The sequence below is a fragment of the Vulpes vulpes genome, chromosome 6 (assembly GCF_048418805.1).
Source record: "Vulpes vulpes isolate BD-2025 chromosome 6, VulVul3, whole genome shotgun sequence".
Lineage (NCBI taxonomy): Eukaryota > Metazoa > Chordata > Mammalia > Carnivora > Canidae > Vulpes > Vulpes vulpes.
The window spans coordinates 74,923,801-74,945,620 of record NC_132785.1 but is presented as its reverse complement, the minus strand read 5'-3'; the positions used below and the strand labels follow the sequence as shown (position 1 = coordinate 74,945,620).

Genomic DNA, 21,820 nt, shown 5'->3' with positions numbered 1-21,820 from the left:
AAAGAAGAAGAAGAAAAAAAAATTAAAAAAAAAAAAGGGGGGGGCATCTGGCTGGCTCAGTCGGAGGAGCATATGACTCTCAGTGTCGGGGTTGAGTTCAAGCTCCACATATTTACTTAAAAATAAAACCTTAAAAAAAAGTTCAGACTAAGACCTGCATTCAATCCCCAGCTCCACCACTTTCTGGCCAATATGACCGGACACAAGTAACTTAAACCTCTGACCTTGGATTTTTTGGTGCTGTTGTTATAAAATAGAAGTGATTATAGTACCACTTGTAGGTTGCTTGGATTGTCATGTGAAAAGCACCACACCAAGTCTAGCATGTCAGAAGTGTTCATTCAGTAAATGTTGTTTAGCATTGAAGATGATGATTCCTCCCAGGCTGAAACTGGAAAAATGAGTTAATGTTACAGAGCGGCAGATCCTGGCTCCACCACATGGAAGAAATGCTAGCCCTGAAAGTGTTCAAGCAAAAACTAAACAACTATCCTAGGTATATTGGAGATGTGTAAAAGGATGGGCCCATTGGTAATCGTTCATAATCTAGTTCCCTTTTCACTGTTAAGACTCATTTTATAAGGCAGAAGCACATGCAAACTGTTTCATTAACATGACTTTATATTACAGAATTAAGTCCAAAGAAGTTGGGATAGGGAATATCTTAGTTTCACATAATGAGATTTTTAGTGGCTCCTCTAGTTTCACCATTTACAAATTGAGAGAACCTGCTAAGGATCACTAGTGGGAGTGATATTATTAGACTTAAATGTGAGTCACACAGGCTCCCAGACAGTGTTCTATCTATCTATGGAGGGAAGGAAGCTAAGCAGTTGTTAGGTATTAATTAGCACCTTGAGGGGCGCCTGGCTGGCTCAGTCCGAGGAGCATGCATCTCTTGATCTCAGGGTCATGAGTTTGAGCCCCATGTTGATTGTTGAGATTACTTAAATAAATGTTTAATTAGCACCTTAGGAAGATTTAATTAGATTTTACAAATACAGTTAAAAAGGCCTTTTTTTTTTTTTTGAAAAACGTATCACAGATGCTATTTAAGTTCCACTGAAAACAATTTGGAATGAATTTTAATAGAATTTTTGTTACTCTAACTTATATTCTGCCTCCTTCTAGAAATAATTTGAAGCAACAGCTTAGAACATTATACTAGATAGGCAAGAAGGATAAAACGGCTCAAATGCCTTTCCTCATCAGTTCAGAGAGCCAAATCTTTGTATTAACTATGACTGCTCAGTGAGAAGTTAATGCAGAAAAAGATCCTTCATATACAGGGCATAGCTAAAAAGATGAGCACTTGTATTTAGAAATAAAAAACCTCCGCTTTATTTCCTTTGTGCTGCTGTTGGCCTGCTTTGTAACTTTCGTTAATAGTGACATGAAAATAGCATTCTGCACCAACACAAGAATTATTTTTTAAGAACAAAATCATGAGCCTACTTAAAAACAACCAAAGATTTGAGAGCAGGGGATATGGACACAGATGACATTTCCCTTCAGGATCTCCTGGTTTTCCTTCTAAAACAGAGTAATAAACAATTCCCTTGGGGTGCTTTTATTCTAGCAAAAATTCAATATAAGAAAGTCTTTTAAGAGAAAGGTAAAATATTTTCATTAGTAGAGCTTTCTAGTCTACATTTGGCATCCCAGACAGTAGCTAACTTTAGGAGTATGTTACTTCCAGATAAGTCACATTCTATTTAAAATTACATATGAGCCCACTTAGAAATAATACTGTTTTAGAACCAAAAAAATTAAACACACAGAAAAGTAGAAAAAACAGAACAATGAACACCACTTTTATACTCTCACCTAGATGCAACAGCTGTCAATCTCTTAACCAGATCTTCTCCATCTTTATTGCTACACACTCTCTCTCCCTCCCATTCCCTTCCCCTTTTTGTCACATCATCCAAAAGTACACCATAACCATCAGAAATACACTTTTATTCTTTAAAGTAATCTTTACACCCTATGTGGGGCTTAAACTCACAACCCCGAGATTAAGAGTCACATGTTCCACTAACTGAGCCAGCCAGGCACCCCCAGAAACATGCTATTTTAATGATCATTTGTCTGCTGCTCAAATGCAGCAGGGCAACATGATTATTGTGAAGTTTATTATATGGTTGGTGCCAGCTGTTGTTAGTGCTTATTATCTGAAGTCTTAGGTATATTTTATTGAAGGCAGGGGTACTCAGATCTAAATTATCATTTTAATTATCTCTGAGATATGTCCTATACTTCTCAGATCTGTATAGTCAGAGAAGGAATATTTGACTACTTACTGGTGAGTTTAAGACCCTACAAACTAATGGCAGTGCTGTTCTTGAGTAAAAACAGTTAAAATACTATATATTTTTTAATTGCTTTTGTTTTTCTCAAACAGGCTGAAGTAGTCAAGTTTTGTATTTTTATTTATTTTTTTTTAAGTTTTGTATTTTTAAAAAAAATATTTTATTTATTCATGAGAGTCACAGAGAGAGAGGCAGAGAGAGAAACAGGGTCCTCACAGGAAGCCCAATGCACGCCTCGATCCCAGGACCCCGGAATCACGACCTGAGCCAAAGGCAAACGCTTAACTACTGAGCCACCCAGGTGCCCCATGTTTTGTATTTTCAAATGGTTTAGAAAAAGGAAAAACTCGAGATTTGAAATGGAACATTCATTAGACTTCGAATATTTCATTGGTTAGAAGGTTTATTTATTGCTACAAATTTGATGCTAATGGAAAATATGTCTGTTGTGTTCACTTAGTCTAAGTATGACCAAAACCAAAAAAGAGATTTCTTTATTTTTTTTTCCAGGAGATTTTGATGAATTCACTCAAGACAATAATGACATTATGTTGAAAAACATAGCAGAGGACCTTCGGAATTGCTTACCTCTTGACACAATGCTGTCCTCAGAACATCTATCCCTCCGAAAAGTAAATACATTAAATTAATGTACCGTTACTGCTCCTTGAGGGTTCTCTTAGTCTTCCCTAATCCTGCAGCCTCTCCAGTCTAATTAGTCCTGAATTTGGCTTTAAAAACAATTTTTCATTTGGTGCTTCAACGATGTCCCCAATTCTTTTGAGTCCATAATCCTCTGGCTCCCCATTCATTCGACAGATTTTTTTTTTTTTGAGGGCATCCTGTTTGCCAGGCATTCAACCCCCTTCCCTCCACGCCCCCCCCCCCCCCCACACACACACACAAAAACAAGGCCCAACAGTAATCTGGCCCTGCCTCCATCATTGTCCTGGTTTTCTCTTTCCTGTTCCACATCCCCCACTTTTGCCAGAGGTGAAGTTCATCTCTTTGTTTCCTTCTCCTGCTTTTGTGCCATATGGTTTTTGCTTATCCTGTTCCTTCATCCCTAAAATAAGTTCTCATTTTTCTTCTACAGACCGCCCCCTCATCCAAGTCCCTTTAAACCTCAACTTTTATCGGGTACATATACTGAGAATATTGTTTCCTAAAGCAAAAATAATAATAATAATGTCTTCTCCCACTAATCTGAAAACAGCACCCCTCCATGTGGTTTTTTACTACGTAGATTCCTAAGCAGAGGAACCAAATCCTGTACATTTGTAACAGTGCTGTGCACATTGTGAGCACTAGCAAATCTTAGTAAATATCCAGTCACAGTACTCCCAAAGGTGGAAAATAGTGGCTAATATAAAAACCGACAAAAATGTTTGTAGTATAGTTTGGATATTATTCATAAGGCAGTCCCATCAGTAGCATGATATACCAAAATATATGAAACAACAAAAAAGTATTCCTTGAATGTAATGGTCGACCCATAATCCCTTCTCCTAACAAACTATTTGTATCTTCTGTTGTTTCCTTCTGGTTCTTGTGTATGTCCATGTGTTTTACACATTTACAATATAGATGTGTGTGTGTAGATGTACATAGAATTTTGTAGATCACTAAGTGGATAAGTTGATTCTTTATTATAGTTAAGGTAAAAGGAATCAGACATTTTTCTCTTTGTTGCCACTTGCTATTATATCATGTATTACCAGTATTAATAAAGGGCTATTAGTTGTAAGCATGAAATTGTACTGATGTTTTTATTATTTGAAAACTTTGCCTCTGGGAAAAGATCACTTGCTAAGTCACTGATGTGTGGGACTCAGGAGACCTAGTATTAGTTTCAATTCTTTCCCCTCTTTTGGTCATTTCTTTGGAGAAATCTCTGAATGGGGGTTTCTTTATTTGTAAAATATACTACCTAGGATGGACGAGATGGCCACAAAATAAATACTCCTTGAACTCAAATTTTATATATTTCCCCTAGCCAGGCTTTGTATCATTACAGACCAAATTAAAAGTTGCTGGTGTCTCAGGAAAAAAAAAAAAAAAGAATGAAGGAAGAGCAGGGTTGCTCTTTAATAAGTGAAACTTGTCTTTCTGTGCCTTGTTGTTGCTCTCGGAATTTTAGCATCTGAACCACTGATGTTTTGCCTTATTTAGCAATAAAAAGAGACTCCTTTGTACTTGGTTTCTTTTGAAGTTCTTCTTCTCTCCACCAGATAGAGCAGCAGCCAGAACCCACAGTTCACGTTGATGCATTCCTTTATGATGAAGACTTTATTGATTCATTATGTGAGGAAGGAAAAATGAGCAGAAACTACTGCATGGTGTGTGGCTCACATCAGACTGCACCTTTAGGTAGGCACTCAAGTGTGCAAATCTGATGACTGTGTGTACTTTACATTGTTCTGATAACACAAATTCTTGACCAAGTCATTGGGTGTTTTTTGTTTTTTTGTTTTTTTGTTTTTTTAATTTATTTATTCATAGAGACACACACAGAGAGAGAGAGAGAGAGAGAGAGAGAGGCAGAGATACAGGCAGAGGGAGAAGCAGGCACCATGCAGGGAGCCCAATGTGGGACTCCATCTGGGGTCTCCAGGATCAGGCCCTGGGCTGCAGGCAGCGCCAAACCGCTGCGCCACTGGGGCTGCCCATTGGGTGTTTTTTGAAAGGAAAAGGCCAACCCTGTAGCGTAGCCGTTACTGATTATTGAGATTAGGGAGACCAAACAGCAGTATTGTCCAGGGAAGCTGGGCCACTTAATGTCTCCGAGGAAGGTATCTCTGCTTTTCTTTCTTTTTTATTTTTTAAAGATGTCATTTATTTATTCGTTAGAGACACAGAGAGAGAGGCAAAGACATAGGCAGAGGGAGAAGCAGGCTCCCTGTGGGGGAGCCTGATGCAGGATTCGATCCCAGGAACCAGTGAGCATACATGAGCCAAAGACACTCAACCACTAAGCCACCCAGGGGTCCCAGCAGGGTATCTCTGCTTTTCACAGAAACTGTTTAATCAGAGGTGAGTTTGCAGGTCCAGAAACTAATCACAAGTGACTGAGAACCAGGAAACCAACTTATACTTTCCATACTGTATCAAAGAGATTCATAGATAAACCATAATGCTAATTCACAAACAGAAATGTAACTACAAGGGGGCTGAAATGTTCTCCCTATAAAAGCATCTACTTGAGAAGTCAGATAGTAATCAGATACTGTTGATTATGCATGGATTCAGAAAACAGAGATGATCTTGAGGAAGAGTTTATTCAGGCCATAATTTGACCTAGTAGAATATCTCCAGTCCGTAACAGAGGACAACTCTAGTGACAAAAAGTCTTCTGCATCTCTGTCCCTCAGATAGAGCACCTGTGTCCAAAATGGGAAACTAGACTGACCCCATGTAGCTAATATGTTAACTTTTCTGTTACTGTATTCTTTCTTAAGAGTCACCTGGGTAGCTCAGTCGGTTGAGCATCAGACTCTTGATTTCAGCTCAGGTCATGGTCTCAGGATTGTGGGATCAAGCTCTGCACTCAGCAAGGAGTCTACTTGAGATTCTCTGGCCCTCCCTACCACTCACACATGTGCATGCTCTCTCTCTCTCAAATAAATAAATCTTTTAAAATCTTTTATATATATATAAAATATTTTATATAATCTTTATATAAAATCTTTAATCTTTATATAAAATCTTTTATAAATCTTTTATATAATCTTTTTATTTTATATATATAGTTCAAATTGGATATGATTGCTTAGGCTATTACTTTAGACATGCTATATTTCAATATTTCTGGTCACTTAGATGCAGAGTTAATGGCTTAGAGTGGCCTGCTCTCCAGGTAAGTAATCTTGTGTTCATATTACTTAACTACTGCCAAATTTGTAATATGCTGCTAATACAAGTATATTGTATCTACATTATAATTGGGAATTAAACTTTCCTGATCTATTTAAGATTCTATTTTTAGATAGCACTTATAGTTTCCATTGGGGGTGGTTGAAATTCACAGAATAGAAAAGGACTTAGACAAGAATCATAGAAGGAAAACTAAAAAGTGAATCATATCAGATCTGATTTATAGGGGTTTTTTTAGATTTATTTATTTAATTTTGGGGAGTGGAGAGAGACAATCTCCAGCAGACTCTCCTCTGAGTGAGGAGCCTGTCATGAGCCTCAGTCCTACAACCCTGTGATCCTGACCTGAGCCAAAATCAAGAGTTGGATGCTCAACCAACTGAGCCACCTAGGTGCCCCTGATTTATAGAAGTTTAAAGATATGTTTGACAAATAAAACTTTTAAGATTAGGATATATTTTCCCATAGAAATCATGTTGTATATAGTGACTAGGTATGTAGGCCAGCCCATATAACTAGAGTAAATCTGAAAAAAACTATCATCTGGGGAACTTTCCTTCCAATATATGACATGGGACTTATCTAGCTATAACACACTAATGATGACTCTGTAACCCAAAGCAGAAGTGCTAAAGTGACAGAGTAGTGAAGATGAAGATTCTAGGCAGACCAGTACAATGGTGGTCAAAACCCACCCCCACCCCCAGTCACACCCTTTTATTTTCTTCCAAGGAATTATTAGCCTGCCTACTTCCATTTTCTTTGCCACCATCTATCATCGTTTAGGTATGGCCAAAGTTTCTCCCCTTCCTGACCAATATATTATGTAGGACATAGTATAGGAAGTTTTTAAAAAGTACATGCAGGCTCTCCCAGATACTTGATTACAGAAACAGTGGAGTGAGAAGATGGGCTAGGAAGTCTGTAGCAATTTTAAAATTGTAGCAATTAAACTAGAGGAAATAATAATTTCTGGGAGTATCTTTACTTCCTTTCCTAATACCCTTCCCTGCACTCCAGAACATATCTTAGGTTGGTCAGGGCTGCCACATTGCTCAACTCCAGGGATGGTCATTCATTTGGTAGTCTATATTGTATGCAGTAATATGGGGCTAGTCTGTGGTTGCTCTGGACTAAGGCGAGAAAGCCAGATGATACGGGAGTTAGGAAGCATCGCACAGACTAAAAATCATAGGGGGGAAAATGGGAAAATAAAAGACTAACCAAGGACCTTCGGACACAGGGATAGGGACAGGTTGCTGGGCAGCTATTCCCTAGAGGCCTTTTAAATGTCAGAGACTTTGGGGCACCTGGCACAGCAGTTTAGGCATGTGACTCTTGGTTTCAGCCCAGGTCATGCTCTCAGGGTTGTGAGCCCTGAGCTCGCATGAGGCTCTGCACTCAGTGTGGAGTCTGCTTGGGATTCTCTCCCTCTCCTTCTGCCCCTCCCACTCATGCTCTCACTCTCTTTCTCAAGTAAATAAATAAATCTTTAAAAAGTAAAAATGAATAAATGTCGGAGACTTCATTGTTATTTTCTCTAATATAGCTCAGGTGAATGAGTGCAAGATTATCACATAAATTTTTTCTAAACAATTTCTGAATGGCTTTCATTGATGAAGAGAAAAACATGAAATATGCTTTATAAATATAGATAAAAGAATTAGAAATACAGAATAGAATGTGTAATACCCAAGCACAATTTGATATTTATTCTTTTCTAATCCTCCAGGATTTATTTCTCATTCCTTCTCCCTCGTGGAATTGAAGTTCATTTATCATCATGTACTCCCTGATCTGTCGGGAAAAGTCTTGGTTGACGTTGGCTCCAGGCTTGGCACGGTCCTTTATGGGGTAAAGTCCAGCTTGTGGACATAATCAACATTGGGAAAATACTTTCTCCTCCTGCTGCTAGCAACAGTTTGGCCTGTCACCATCCAAGGTGACAGCTTGGCTTTATTTATTAGAGTAACAGAATAAATAAGGTTAAAATATTATATTGAACTTGGAATTTCAAAGGCCAGCTCTCTGATTTCCTTTTCTGAGTCTCTATGACACAGCTGGAGGAGTATCAACAAAGCAGAAGCAGGTGACCTTCATAACACTTTGTTTTTGACCTCCTAATTTCATTTTCTTTATACTGTGCTAAAATAGTGTACTGAGCCTTGATAAGAGCTTTTATTAAAAAAAAAAAAAAAGAGCTTTTATAGAAGCTTTTATTTAAAAAAAATTTTTTTAAAGCTTTTATAAAATTTACTTGACTTACGAAATTGCATGTGGCCATAACAAAGTCACTTAACACCCCTGGCTCAAGTTCTTCACCCGTAAGTAAGCTAACTAAATGATATCCGAGGACACATCTTGCTCCAATTTTCTATGATTCAACTTTGTGGACATTTGTGTCTGAAATATCACTTCAATGTGACTTTTTTAAAAATTCAAATCATGAGTATTTCTAATGCTCTTAACTGATTTTATCAAAAAACTTAAATGTGGTTTCTGGTTGTTATTAGCAGACTTGTTAAAACATATGGCCAACAGCAGTAGAGACTCATGCCAGAAACAGGCACTATCAGTTCCCAGCATCCATTGCCTGCTCTAAACGGCAACAGTTAACTATTTAGTGCTTAGTTTATTTTTCAGTAGTAAGGCTTTTATTCTATGATTAGGAAAGATATCCATAATAGGATATACAGTTTTTCAAATGGTTGTTTTTAGAGAACAGTAGAGATTATGATTGTATACCATATTTGCTCCACTCTTATCCATTTTTTGATTTGTTAGAAAAGTATATAGCTGAAAAAATATGGCTATGCAAGTATGTGGCAGCATTAATAAGTTTAAAAATATTCTTATTTTTCTCTGTATTAAAATGGTTACTGATTCAGCTGACAGAAAATTTTTGAATACCTGCATATGCTCCATTGAACATATCCTAAAAATCTATCATTAGCTATAAACACAAATTTGGTTCATACATGGATGTTAATGTAAAGTGATATTCAGAATATGATTTGACCTTTCCTTTCATATTATTTTTTTGTGATCACCACCAAAAATGGATACATATTAATATCTAGTCAGTTCTTGATTATCCTTGTTAGCTAATTGGTCAGTTACATTTGGCAGATTGCAGACGCCAGACTGACTTCCCTAAGCCAACAAGACACATCTCCAGCCACCTTCCTCTAGTGTCAGACTCTGAATGATTTTCCATTATATTCCCCATCCCCCAGGTTAACTCCTTTCTTACTTTCCCCTGCTGTAACTTTCCAAGAAATTATAGAAATAGGGTATTAAACAGAGACTCTATATGTGGTCACTTTTCTCATTTCCAACTTGGTTGAATGTACCATTTTGTCAGAAGTGAGAAATCAGTCTTTCAAACTATAATTACTTTTAAATAATGGAAATTAATAAACTACATTCAAGGTCTTGATCAGTAAGAGTCTAAGTTCTTGAAGTTTTAAGAGTTATATACATTACACATTATTATTTATCTTTCGTTTTATTTTCACTTTATTGAGTTGTTTTTTAAAGTTTGATTTTTTACATTTTATATAGACATAAATTCACAGTTCATTCATTTGCATCATAACAGGTTTTCATTCTTTCAGGGTTATCTTTACAGTTCAGCACTGCAGCTATATGGAGTAGAATTGAATGGAGACTTTTGCCAATTGCAGGAAATGGTCATAAAAAAATACCAGTTTACTGACAGAGTAAAGGTACCCTTTTATTTATGTATTTTTTTACTAATGAAGTACAGTTGACACGCAGTGTTTAATTAGTTTCAGGTGCACAACATGGTGATTTGACAAGTCTATACCTTACACAGTGCTTACTCACCACAAGTGTAGCTCCCGTCTGTCACCATACAGTGCTATGACAATACCATTGACTATGTTCCCTATGCTGTAGTAAAGATACCCTTTTAAATATATATTCTGTTATCTATTTTATTGCATAATTTAGCTAAGTTTCTTCTGGATTGGAGTTGGAAAATCTTTTTGAATCTATTCCTGGTTGCTGTTGTGCAGAAACAGATCAAGTTGACTTAGTATTTTAAAACATGAATAAATGTGAATTTAATTATAATTATTTTCCACTCCCGTTTTTCTTCCTCCCCAATTTTACTAGAAAGTAGAATTTTCCTTAATTTCTTTCATCTCTGCTGTAGTTTAGTTTTGGTAGCAGCATTTTTGAATCTCTAGATGTAGGTCATAAATGTACTTAATTAAACTCTTAGATTGAAAGTAATCAAAAAGGTTAAGTAATGCTTTCAGTTCTTTATCCTTTTTCTAAGCTTCCAGGAGGAGTTGTGGATGCCACAGAATGGCAGTTCAGGGGGAATGATGCCTTGGGTTGGGCTACCACAAAACTTTTCTCTTTTTCTACATGTAAGAGGAAAAGTAACCAAGAATGAGAAAAAACATTTCTTGGTTAATGTGCTCATTCTTATCCTTCCACTGAGGATCCTACACTTCTAATGGCAATGCAGAGAAACATTGAGCATCTAAGGCTCTCTGGTGTTAAGATGTTGAAAGACATCTCGGTAGAATTAAAGATCTAGTCCTCCCCTTATTTATTGAAGGAAACTTTTTCTTCCTCCTTCCAGACTTCCTTTTTTTTTCTTTGCATATATCTCTCATCTCAGAAATAGGCAAATGAGGGCAGCCGGGTGGCTCAGCAGTTTAGCGCCTGCCTTCAGTCCAGGGCGTGATCCTGGAGACCTGGGATCAAGTCACACGTCAGACTCCCTGCATGGAGCCTGCTTCTTCCTCTGCCTGTGTCTCTGCCTCTCTCTCTGGGTCTCTCATGAATAAATAAATAAAATCTTAAAAAAAAAAAAAAAAGAAATAGGCAAATGATTGAAACAAATTTATTGTCCATTAATAAATCCATGGATTTTTCTCACTGTCCCATATTTAGTGAACAAGAACACGTTACTCTTGCATGATAAGAATCACATAACTACTAAGAATATCAATTTAATTTGAAGTTAAGGTTTAAAAGTTGACCTCTTAAGAATCATAGTTTATAAATGGACAACCAAGGAGTTGTTGGCCAACCAAGGTGGCTCAGTCAGTTGAGCATCCAACTCTTGATTTTGGCTCAGATCATGATCTCGGGGTCATGAGATCAAGCCTTGTGTGGGGCTCTGAGCTCAGCAGGGAGTCTGCTTGGGATTCTCTCTCTCCTCTCTTTCTCTCTCTCTCTCTCTCTCTCTCTCAAATAAATCTTTTAATAAATAAGGGAGAACCATGTAACTTATTGTTATTTTTTTAAGATGATGATAAAGGTATATAAAACACATTTATTTACACATTAAAAGATTTTTACCCCTTGCTTTTCAAAGGAGTATATAGATGAATGCCCACCCCACATACTTTCAAGGCTTGTGGCTTTGGTGGCAATTAGTAACCCAATGACAGAAAGCTGTTTTTATACCATTTTTTTGGCAACCTTAACAGTTTCCTTTCGCAATGGGAGAGACAGTTGTTGTGTTTGAGAGGCCTTAAGAGCAACAGAAAGGAATTCCAGGGTTATTTTTTATATTATCTGGTGAAATGCATCAGCCTTTAAGTCTTGGGCTCTGCTTTTTGTTTTTTGTTCTTTTTGGTCTTTGTTTTAGCAGGACTTTGCTCAGAAGTCTAGGAGTCCTTGGTTGTCTGTTCATACTTAGAGAGTGAAAGAAAAAAAAAAAGCTGATTGAAGTTCTCAGCACTTAAGTGAGGATTCTGAACACTGTGGGCTTCACTGTCAAGTGATCTCTTTTGGGTCATTAATTAGTTGGGGAATATCTGATGACATATCTTAAGATCTTTCCTCTTGGGCTATGGCAAGCAACATCCTGGGGACAGAGTGGTAGAGTAAAAGAAGTGAAATGTTAGGGATTCACAGCATCCTGTCTGCCTTACTTCCCTTGTTTACAGTACATTAGCCTTTCTTTCAACTTATCCTGGTGTCCCTGACCCAGAGACCTTTTGTTTTACCCTTTCCAGAGAATCAGTCTCTATTCTTTTGCTGGGAGATATGAAAGTTGTATAAGGGTCTGGGTGCTTTTAAAACTGACTTTGAACCAAATTACCTTATTTTTAGCATTTCTCCCTACTCCCTCACCCAGAGATACCTAGTACCATCAATTGTGAGCCTTTTTTGAGATTCTGTAGTATAAATCAAGTCTGGGTCTTTGCTTTCTATCTGTCTAGCTTAGAAATCAGATTTTTCTGATCTCCTAAATTCCTTATTAATTCCTCTTTTTTTCTTAACTTACAAAATTTCATCTCTGTTATTTCATTTCCCATTCCTCCCATCCTTGTTGGTATACATCTTTTCTTCTAAAAACCCTATATTGTTATTATAATAGGGTTTCAGGAAATAAGAGTACATGCCATGTGTCTTATGCTCTACCTTACATTGAAAGACCCATTGATTTAAATTCTTTCCACCGTCTTCTCTAAGCTAAAGGTGAATTTTCCTTTATTCATATCTTACTTATTCCTTGAATGGCACTTAGAGTTACCAACATAGCTGTTTCATCCTATTAGTAGAACATAACATTTTTGAGTGTAGATGTTTTATCTCATTGGTCATGGTGTATCTCCCCAAACAGTATCTTATATATAGGAGGTGCCCATGAAAATTGATTAAATTGATTTTAGTGGCTTTGTGACCTTTGCATTGTTAGCATTCCAGCTTGTCCAGAGCCATTTTGGGGGGTTTCCCTGGGCACTCTGTTGGTTGCCATAATGAATTGATCTGCCAGATTATTTCTTACCCTGTGTGGTGGGGTGTGAGAGAGGAACAGAGATGGGAAGGAAAAAGAGGAAACTGTGATATATCAGTAGGTTAATTTGCATGCCTATTTCATATCTCAGCAACATGTTTAGAAAGTTTAAAGTGATTAACTGTTTTCTGTGTGTTCAAGAACATGTCCAAGGTGTGTTTCAGAGACTAGAGGCCCACCTAATTTAAATTATGTTAGTATTTTTACTACTTAAAAAAGAAAATAAAATGTGTTAAGAGTCAGACCCCACAACATTCTGAATGCTATTTATTTGTAAGACCAAAGAAATCATTTAATACAAAATAGTACATGAGAGACACCTAACTCTGGGAAATGAACAAGGGGTAGCGGAAGGGGAAGTGGGCGGGGTGTTGGGGTGACTGGGTGATGGGCACTGAGGGGGGCACTTGGTGGGATGAGCACTGGGTGTTATGCTATATGTTGGCAAATTGAACTCCAATAAAAAAAAATTTAAAAAAATACAAAATAGTTAAACTTTTTCTCTTCTTTTTAAAATAAAAGTGGTTTCTTTTGCTCTTGAGAAAATACATGTTTTCTCTTATTATCTTGCCTGGACTCTAAGACTTGTTGATTGTGGTCAAGTTAATTTTTTGAGGTATATAGTCTTAATTTTTATTATTAAGTTTTTTATTTTAATTAATATATAGTGTTATATTAGTTTCAGGTGTACAATATAGTGATTCAACAATTCTGTATATTACTCAGTGCTCATCATAAGTGTACTCTTTAATCCCCATCACCTATTTCACCCATCTCCCACCCACCTCCCCTCTGGTAACCATCAGTTTGTTCTCTATAGTTAAGAGTCTATTCCTTGGTTTGTCTCTCTCTACTTTTTTGTTTGTTTGTTTCTCTCCTGTACATGTTTGTTTTGTTTTTCAAATTCCACATATGAATGAAATCATATGTTATTTGTCTTTCTCTAATTGGTTTATTTCACTTTGCATTATACTCTCTAGCTCTAACCTCATCCTTGCAAATGGCAAGATTTCATTCTTTTTTATGGCTGAATAATATTCCATTACACACACACACACACACACACACACACACACCATCTTTATCCATTCATTTGTTGAAGGACACTTGGACTGCTTCCATAATTTGGCTGTTGTAAATAATGCTGCAGTAACACAGGGGTGCATATATCCCTTGGAATTAGTGTATTTGGGGGTAAATACCCAGTGGTACAATTGCTGGATCATAGGGTAGTTTATTTTTAGCTTTTTGAGAAACCTCCATATTGTCTAACACAGTGGCTGCACCATTTGCACCCCCACCAGCAGTGCGTGAGGTTTCCTTTTTTTCTCTACATCCTCACCAACACTTGTTTCTTGTGTTTTTGTTTTTAGCCATTCTGACAGGTGTGAGGTGATATCATTGTAGTTTTGATTTGCATTTCTCTGATGATGTGTGATGTTAAGCATCTTTTCATGTGTCTGTTGGCCATCTGTATGTCTTATAGAAATGTCTGTTCATGTCTTCTGCACGTTTTTTAATTGGATTACTTGGTTTTTTTTTTTTGGTGTTGAGCTTTGCAACTTCTAACCCTTTATCAGATATGTCATTTGTAAATATCTCCCATTCAGGAGGTTGTCTTTTAGTTTGACTGATTGTTTCCTTTGCTATGCAGAAACTTTTTGTTTTGATACAATCCCAGTAGTTTATTTTTGCTTTTGTTTACCTTACCTCAGGAGACATATCTAGAAAGATGTTGTAATGGCTAATGTGAGAGAAATTATTGCCTGTGCTCTCCTAGGATTTTTATGGTTTCAGGTCTTACATTTAGGTCTTTACTCCATTTTGAGTATTTCTGTATACAGTATAAGAAAGAGGTCAGGTTTCATTCTTTTGGATGTAGCAGACCAGTTTTTAAAGATTTGTCCATTTGGGGTCTTCTGTGGTTACATACAAATTTTAGGATTGTTTATCTAGTTCTGTGAAAAATTCTGTTGGTATCTTAATAGAAATTGCATTAAATCTGTAAATTGCTTTAGATAATGTAGACATTTTTACAATATTTGTTATTCCAATCCATGAGCATAAAATGTCTGTTTCTTTGTGTCATCTTCAATTTCTTTCATCAGTGTTTTGTAGTTTTGAGAGTACAGGTTTTTCACCTCTTCGGTTAAGTTTATTCCTAGGTGTTTTGTTGTTTTGGGTGTGAGGCATATATTTTTTAAATAAATTGTTTTGTTTGCTTTTTTGGATAAATAATCAAATAAATTTTAGATGAAAAGTCAGTCAAAGCCAATAAACATATTGTATTAACATTTTATAGTATATAAATTACTTTTATAGTTTTTATATGATCCCAGTTGATTCTGTGGATCAGGACAGATATTATTCCATTTTATTTATGAGGACACTGACTGCCTAAGCATACAGATTTAGTTGATGATGGAGCAAGAGTCTGAACCTAGGGCCTTTGACTCTTAAAATTAATGATACAGTCATAGAGGAAGAAGCTCTGAAGTCGGAATTGAAAGACCATAATTATATGTCTATGTACATAAATCTATCTAAAACTTTCACAAGTTTATGGTTTTTAATTAGATATTGAGTATCTCTCATAGAGGGATACCTGGGTGGCTCAGTCGGTTAAGCATCTACCTTTGGTTTATGATCCTGGGTCCTGGGTTTGAGTCCCGCATCAGGCTCCCTGCTTTTCCCTCTGCCTCCCTCTGTCTCTTGTGAGTAAATAAATAAAATTCTTTTTTTTTTTTAAAGTCTACATTAAAAAAAGGTATCTCCCATAGATGATACTATTAAATACACTGTTCCTTCTCCCATTTTAAGTAGGGTTAACTTCTCATATTGCCTCACAGTATCATTGAACCAATAGATATTTCTTCTGTGGTTATCTCTGTTTTCTTAAAATGAACCCATTCTTCTTTAGGTGCTTCATGCAGACATCTGTACCCAGGGTTCACTTCTGCAAAATGCTGATGTTATTATAATGAATAATGTCTTCGAATATTTTCTTGATGAAGCAGAACAGGCCAGGTATGTTATTTATTCAAGGAAGAAATCTGTTAAAATATGATCAGCAAAGTATAAAAAGGGATTAGTGGGGTGGCTGGCTGGCTCAGTCAGTAGAGCATGATCTTGGGGGTCGTGAATTCAAGCCCCACATGAATGTAAAGATTACTTAAATAGATATCTTTTTTTTTTTTAAAGGGATGGTAAAGTAGAAATATTTTCATAGTAAACTGTTTTTTAAAACAACCTCAACAAGATTATGTTAATCTTGAAATATGTTATGTATAAAACAAAAATATTGTCCAGCTTTGTAAAATATTACACAAAATGGGGTGGCATATATTAAATGATATCATGACCCAGGCATTTGCTTAGCCGTCAGGGATGCAATAAGATAACCATTCCCAATGGGCGTTTATACTTACTCTTTTCTGTCTCCATTTTATTTTCTTTGAAAAACAAGTCGTTAAAAAAAGAAAAAAAAGAAAAAGAAAAACAAGTCGTGTACTATCCTATCACAAAATCATGGGAATTAATTTCTGTAAGTGATATAAGAATATTAACCAAAAGAGTGAGTAGTTATCAAACTTTAAAAATATTAAGGTGGTAATAGTAGGTTCCTAAAAATATTCCACTATTCAGGGAATGGAAAAATTAGCTTATCTGTGATCAGTATTTTGACTTCTCTGCCACAATTTGTTGCTTTGTGACCCTCAGAGCCAGTAGGTTCCTCTAAATAGAAAATCACTGTGGTCTATAATCTGACACATTGATTTTCTAGCTAGTTAGGATTGCTGACTGGTTTTTTTCATAATGGCATATGTGTACTCTAGATGCAAGAAAACTCCTTCCCATGTATGTGAAAGGGAATTACACAAATGTTTGGATCAGTGCATCAGTAAGGTTTGTACTACAGAGAAATAAAAAGATCATATAACTACAGGCTCTAAAGACCATATAGTTAATACAGAGTAGAATCCTGAATGGCTAACCCTCTTTATCCTGCTACCCTTTTATCTTCTTTATTCTGCCCTTCCCCCAATTTTCTGTCACACATGCATACACACACACACACACACGCACACACATACCCCTTACTAGTAGGTGAAGGTCATCATGAAATTAACAAATATTTTAAAAAGAAACTAATTCAGTGAAAACTAATCTCCTAATCAAAGTTCAGCCAGGGGCAGCCTGGGTGGCTCAGCGGTTTAGCGCCGCCTTCAGCCCAGGGCCGGATCCTGGAAACCCAGGATCGAGTCCCACATCGGGCTACCTGCATGGAGCCTGCTTCTCCCTCTGCCTGTGTCTCTGCCTCTCTCTCTCCCTCTTTCTGTGTCTGTCATGAATAAATAAATAAAATCTTTAAAAACAAAACAAAACAAAAACAAAAAAACAAAGTTCAGCCAGAATGTGTGACAATTTTTGGTCACAGACTGAAGACCAGAAACAGAACATGAGCAAAATTGTTTTATTTTGCAAAATTGTTTTAATCATAGCCCTCTTTAAACTTAATTTCCAGTGGACAAAGTGCGATTTACTTTTCACCTTTTTAAGCTAATGACCAGTAGCCAAAACATTACATAATTGTTGGAGAATGAAGTATTACCAGGTTTCTGTTGTTTAAGAAGGTAAAAGAAAAAAAAACACCGTAAAGTCTTTGGAGATTCATTACAGAAAGATTTTGACTGCCAAAGAATGATGAAAGCCACTGGTGAACTTGACATCGGAAATACTGAATGTTTGGGTTGTTTTAAAAGCTTTTTTGGTACATTCATTCACACTCTCTACATTGTTCAGCAAATAGGTATCGGCCGCATGTGTTTGTTCAGTCATTTCTCCTAAATCTAGTGCAGTGCGTTCAAAATAAAGGTTCTAGTCATGAATGACAATATTTAGGAGAATGTTTTGAAGACAGTAAATCATTCTGACATTGGGATTGTTCTGTCAAAATGATCATTTACCTATGTTAATTCTGTATTGTACTGAGTGACAAAGAAAAATGGTGCTACATATAGCCTCTAAGGACTTGTCTTAATTAGAATCTGGGACAAATTGAATGATATTGCTATAGGAGTTAATATATATGAGAAAACAAATATTTTGTAATAATAGAAAATGTGTACTCAGGAAAGGCTCAGGCTTCAGAATAAATTCAGTCTCATTACAGAATAACATCCCAGATTTGTAGAGTAATTGTTAGTTTAAAAGGTGCCTCAATGCATTTTTTGAGTAGGTGAAGCAGGTACTACTACAATGACAACTTACCAGAAACAGCAAATACTATTTTGAGAGTCATGACCAGTCATGCCAATTTAATTAACTTCTTCATTCTTATTAAATAAGCTTATAAAATGTCATTTTTAAGGAACCACATCAAAAAAATAACTCTAGCCTAAGCACAGTGGCTGTTATCAAGCACTGCTACATTATTTTAGATATAGCCTGGGAAAAAGAACATTTGTATCATTTTGCCTAATAAACTCCAGAATACTAAACCTAATAACTATTGCTGTAACTAAAATAAATGCAAATGACACCACTGCCCACCTGCCCATTGCAAGGGATGCACATCTCTGCTTTGCTTACCCACTGCTTCCCAGTAGTGGGGTATACTGTCCGCACTCATGCACGATACAGAAATCCAGTTCATGTCTGCACTGAAGTTAGTCAGAACCGGTCAGGCATTGCCCTATGGCACATACATATGCACATGGCATTTCATCGTGCTTTCAACCTGGCTGGCCCACTCAACTTCGCAGGTGCCATATTGTACAAAAGTCTTTCCATTAAATATTTTTGACCACCAAATAAAGTATAGTTTCAGTCTTGATGTCATTTTAAAAGATGTAATCTACATATTATGCTGTATTGTTAGTCTTTACTTGGTTTCTGGTTTCTATGGCCTTTCTGCATGACTTTTCCCCACTTCTACCTCTCAGCCCTTCTCCGTTCTGCAGAACCAGCTTTGACACATTTCATCAAGAGTTTAGTGGCTTTAAGGGCCGTCTGGATGGCTCAATCAGTTAAGCTTTCAACTCTTGATTTCCACTCAGATCATGATCTCAGGGTTGTGGAATCAAGCTCTGTGCGGGCTCTACACTGGGCTAAGAACCTGCTTGGGACTCTCTCCTCAACCATGCTTGCGCACACACTCTCTCTCTCTCCCTCTCCCCCCCCAAAAAAACCCAGAAGAGTTTAAGGGGCTTTAATTGCTGATCCAGCTTTGACTTGTATGTTGGTTTTGAAAACTGAGCTTTAGCCTTAGTACCTGCTATTAACACAAATCCCCATCTTGTTAAAATCTCTTCAGTGTTGTAACATCACAATTTTGCCAACACTCCCTTCAGGAACTGAAGAATTTACCAATTTCTAGTATTTTGCTGCAGTCCTATTACCTGCAGACATTTTGCCCATCTGGATTTGTAGGTATTGCCTGTGCTACATATTCTCTTGTCATTTTCATTGTTTAAAAAGTGTTTTAGTGTCTGGTAAAACCTAAAATATAAGTCTTTAATATGTTGCAGAGCCTGGGAATGTATCAGCAATAATGTAAGGAAACAAGGATCGTTATTAGTAACAGTACCAAGTCTTGAAGATTCTCTTTCACGCCTGCAGGTATGTAAGCTTCTTTCCCAGCACTTTTACTGTCAAAACTATTCTCCTCCTTTTTCCTGATAGCTGTTTGGATATTCTAGAGACATTCTGTCTGAATCTAGTGACAGATGATTCAGTAACTAAGCCTAAGACCTGGCTTGTGGCTTGTTCATTGGCCTCAAGAGCTCTGAAACTGTAATTCTTATCTTGATATAGATTTCTTGGCTTCTCTACCCAGTTTTTCTACCTGAGGGTTACAGTTTTAGGTTAAGAAATGCTATTAAATGTTTGTAAGAGGCTTAGAACACCCACATCATAACTTTCCCATTAGAACAAAAGGAATATAGTTGCTCAAGGCTTCTAGAATCAGATGTATAGACTGGAAGCCCATGTACTATGCACAGTTTGGGATCTTATACAAACTGCTTCTTTGTTCCTTAGATTCTCCATATAAAGTAAGGCTCATATTTAATAAGTTTCAGGCCAATCAGTTGACCTTATGTAAAGGGTATTTATAAAGTTCTTAGAGACCCCTAGATGAAAGATACTGTTATATTTCTTAATAATGGAGTATTATTATAGTTTTCTTTAGTGGTGCTTTTCTTACCTATAAACACTGCCAAATTTAAGCATCTATATCTTCCTTTTAAAAAAGAAAATTAAACCATCATCAGTAACACTTCCTTAAGAAATATTTGTCAGTCATCTAAATTACAGAAGTAATTCATGTTTGAACTAACAAGGGAAATAATCCTGGGATATATAAAGAAAAGATATATAAAGAAAAATTTCGGGCAGCCCTGGTGGCTCAGCGGGTTTAGCTCTGCCTTCAGTCAAGTCCCGCGTCGGGCTCCCTGCGTGGAGCCTGCTTCTCCCTCTGCCTGTGTCTCTGCATCTCTCTGTGTGTGTATGTGTCTCTATGAATAAATAAATAAAATGTTTAAAAAAAAAAAAGAAAGAAAAATTTCCCCATTCCCTCCACTTAACTCTTTTCGAGGAGAGACCCATCTCATGGGTGGTATAATCCTACTATACTTTTCCATGCTTATAAAAGCATGCCTTTTAAAATATATGGTCTCCACGAGGCATGTGGGTGGCTCAGTCAGTTAAGCATCTGACTCTTTGTCTTAGCTCAGGTCTTGATCTCAGTGGTCTTGAGTTCAAGCCTTGTGCTGGGCTCCCTGCTAGGTGTGAAGCCCACTTTAAAATAAATACATATATATTTATGGGCCCCTCTCAAGTTAACCCCTTAGCACTATCACTGTGTGTTTATGAATAGTTTTCTCTGTCCTCTGTGTATTCTCATTGTTTTTTAATCTTTTATTGTTTAAGGATAATTATTAAATTAGTTACATTAAAACAATTACTCTATTCTGTATTTTCTTTATTCTTTCAAATTCCAAAATCAAAATAAATTAAATCCTGAATCCACAGACCTACCATGTAGTACAACAAAGAATCGTTCATGTAATAACCACATAAATTTAGTCCTGCTTGTTGTAAAAAAATCTGTTGTGTTCAGTTACTTAGTTCATCATGATTTCTTGAAGCTTTAGAGAATAGAATCATTCTGCAGTTTTCATGTTTGTTTATAACCTTTTTTCTTTCAGATTAATATACAATTATCTTCCTGGGTTGAAGAGGTAACACTGAACTATGATGTATACCCAGAAAAGCATATTGACAGAGAAGCTCTTGAACAAATTCATTTGTATAAGATTCTATAACATAAAATAGTCCTACCTCAGCATAATGTTTTGTTGAATATATTACAAATTAATAAAAAAGAAACATCACCCCAATACCTGGACACATACTTCTGTATATTTCTTTCTAGACTTATATATATGTTTACATATTTGTAAATAGTTGTATATGTATATGTACATATACATAGTTGTGTATAGACACATAGTTGTGTCTATATACAACTTTGATTTTTGTGATAATTTAATTAAAATATTTATCTGAATATTTTTGGTTTCCCCCTGTTTCTTTTATCTTTTTAAAAACATAAATATGTCTTTCTTTAGTCACTAACTCTGTGTACCGATTCCAAATATAACAAAAAGGATTAAAAGGTGTTTCTATCATGAGAGAAGGATATAGGGGAAAGTAGGCTACATTGTATCCCATTTATTAGATCTCTATCCTGTAAGATTCCTTGTATCCAGCTTTATGTGAAGAGGCTAGCACAAGGATTAAAATAAAAAATAATCACAGTTGCTAGGAAAAAGCAAAACTA

At 36.4% G+C, this 21,820-nt stretch overlaps 1 protein-coding gene across 2 annotated transcripts in view; it reads left to right on the top strand.

The window, feature by feature from the left end:
* Positions 1-21,547, top strand: part of LOC112935338 (uncharacterized) — a 33,904-nt gene extending 12,357 nt beyond the window's left edge. The window contains exons 1-8 of one of the 2 annotated variants that reach the window (XM_072761421.1): positions 2,557-2,613; positions 2,823-2,944; positions 4,544-4,682; positions 7,918-8,039; positions 9,803-9,913; positions 15,896-16,002; positions 19,506-19,596; positions 21,186-21,547. In XM_072761421.1, the coding sequence (XP_072617522.1) occupies positions 2,861-2,944; positions 4,544-4,682; positions 7,918-8,039; positions 9,803-9,913; positions 15,896-16,002; positions 19,506-19,596; positions 21,186-21,302 (771 nt within the window). In that variant the 5' untranslated portion in view covers positions 2,557-2,613; positions 2,823-2,860 and the 3' untranslated portion in view covers positions 21,303-21,547. Of the gene's footprint in view, positions 1-2,556; positions 2,614-2,822; positions 2,945-4,543; positions 4,683-7,917; positions 8,040-9,802; positions 9,914-15,895; positions 16,003-19,505; positions 19,597-21,185 lie in introns of those variants that run through there. The other variant, XM_026019037.2, reaches the window with a different exon arrangement.
* The last annotated feature ends 273 nt before the right edge of the window (positions 21,548-21,820 follow it).